Source organism: Penaeus monodon, chromosome 29, assembly GCF_015228065.2.
Source record: "Penaeus monodon isolate SGIC_2016 chromosome 29, NSTDA_Pmon_1, whole genome shotgun sequence".
Classification (NCBI taxonomy): Eukaryota; Metazoa; Arthropoda; class Malacostraca; order Decapoda; family Penaeidae; genus Penaeus; species Penaeus monodon.
In genome coordinates, this window is record NC_051414.1 from 11,242,321 (window position 1) to 11,242,821 (window position 501).

The 501-nt window shown below is 52.7% G+C and overlaps 1 protein-coding gene across 1 annotated transcript in view; it reads left to right on the forward strand.

Moving 5' to 3' along the window:
• The window catches only part of LOC119591735 (serine/threonine-protein kinase shk2-like), a 1,880-nt gene extending 1,560 nt beyond the window's left edge, over positions 1-320 (forward strand). Inside the window, exon 3 of the mRNA XM_037940485.1 lies at positions 3-320. Within this exon, the coding sequence (XP_037796413.1) occupies positions 3-320 (318 nt within the window). The remainder of the gene's footprint in view (positions 1-2) is intronic.
• Positions 321-501: the final 181 nt, after the last annotated feature.

Genomic DNA, 501 nt, shown 5'->3' on the forward strand with positions numbered 1-501 from the left:
AGGAAAAGAGGACCGACGAAGAGCTTGTGGAAGTGGCCATCGATCTTTGCATTAAGATACAGGAAATCCATCAGAAGAAAATCATTCACCGCGACCTGAAGGAGGACAACGTCCTAGTGGACGCTAAAGGAAAGGTGCACGTTATCGACTTCGGCAACGCCGGTATGGAGGGTGAAAAGTGTTCCTATCGTAGAGCAAGTTGGTCCCCCATGTGGATGGCCCCCGAGGTCTTCTCCGTCGTCCTGAGCCATCCCACCCAAGACGTATACTCCGTCGGGTACTTGCTCAAGACAATAGCCGAGGTCATGGAATCTCCATAAAATCTGGAGGAGATCGCGATGGGATTTCTGGAGGAGAAACCGGAGAAAAGGCAAACGCTGGATGCAGGGCTGACTCTCCTGAAGGCTCTGAGGGGTGCTTGCGAACGAGAATTTGTTACTGACACCAGTGACGTCGAGGCGTCCCTTTCTCACTGATGCTTCCCTTGAAGAGGGCGTTCGC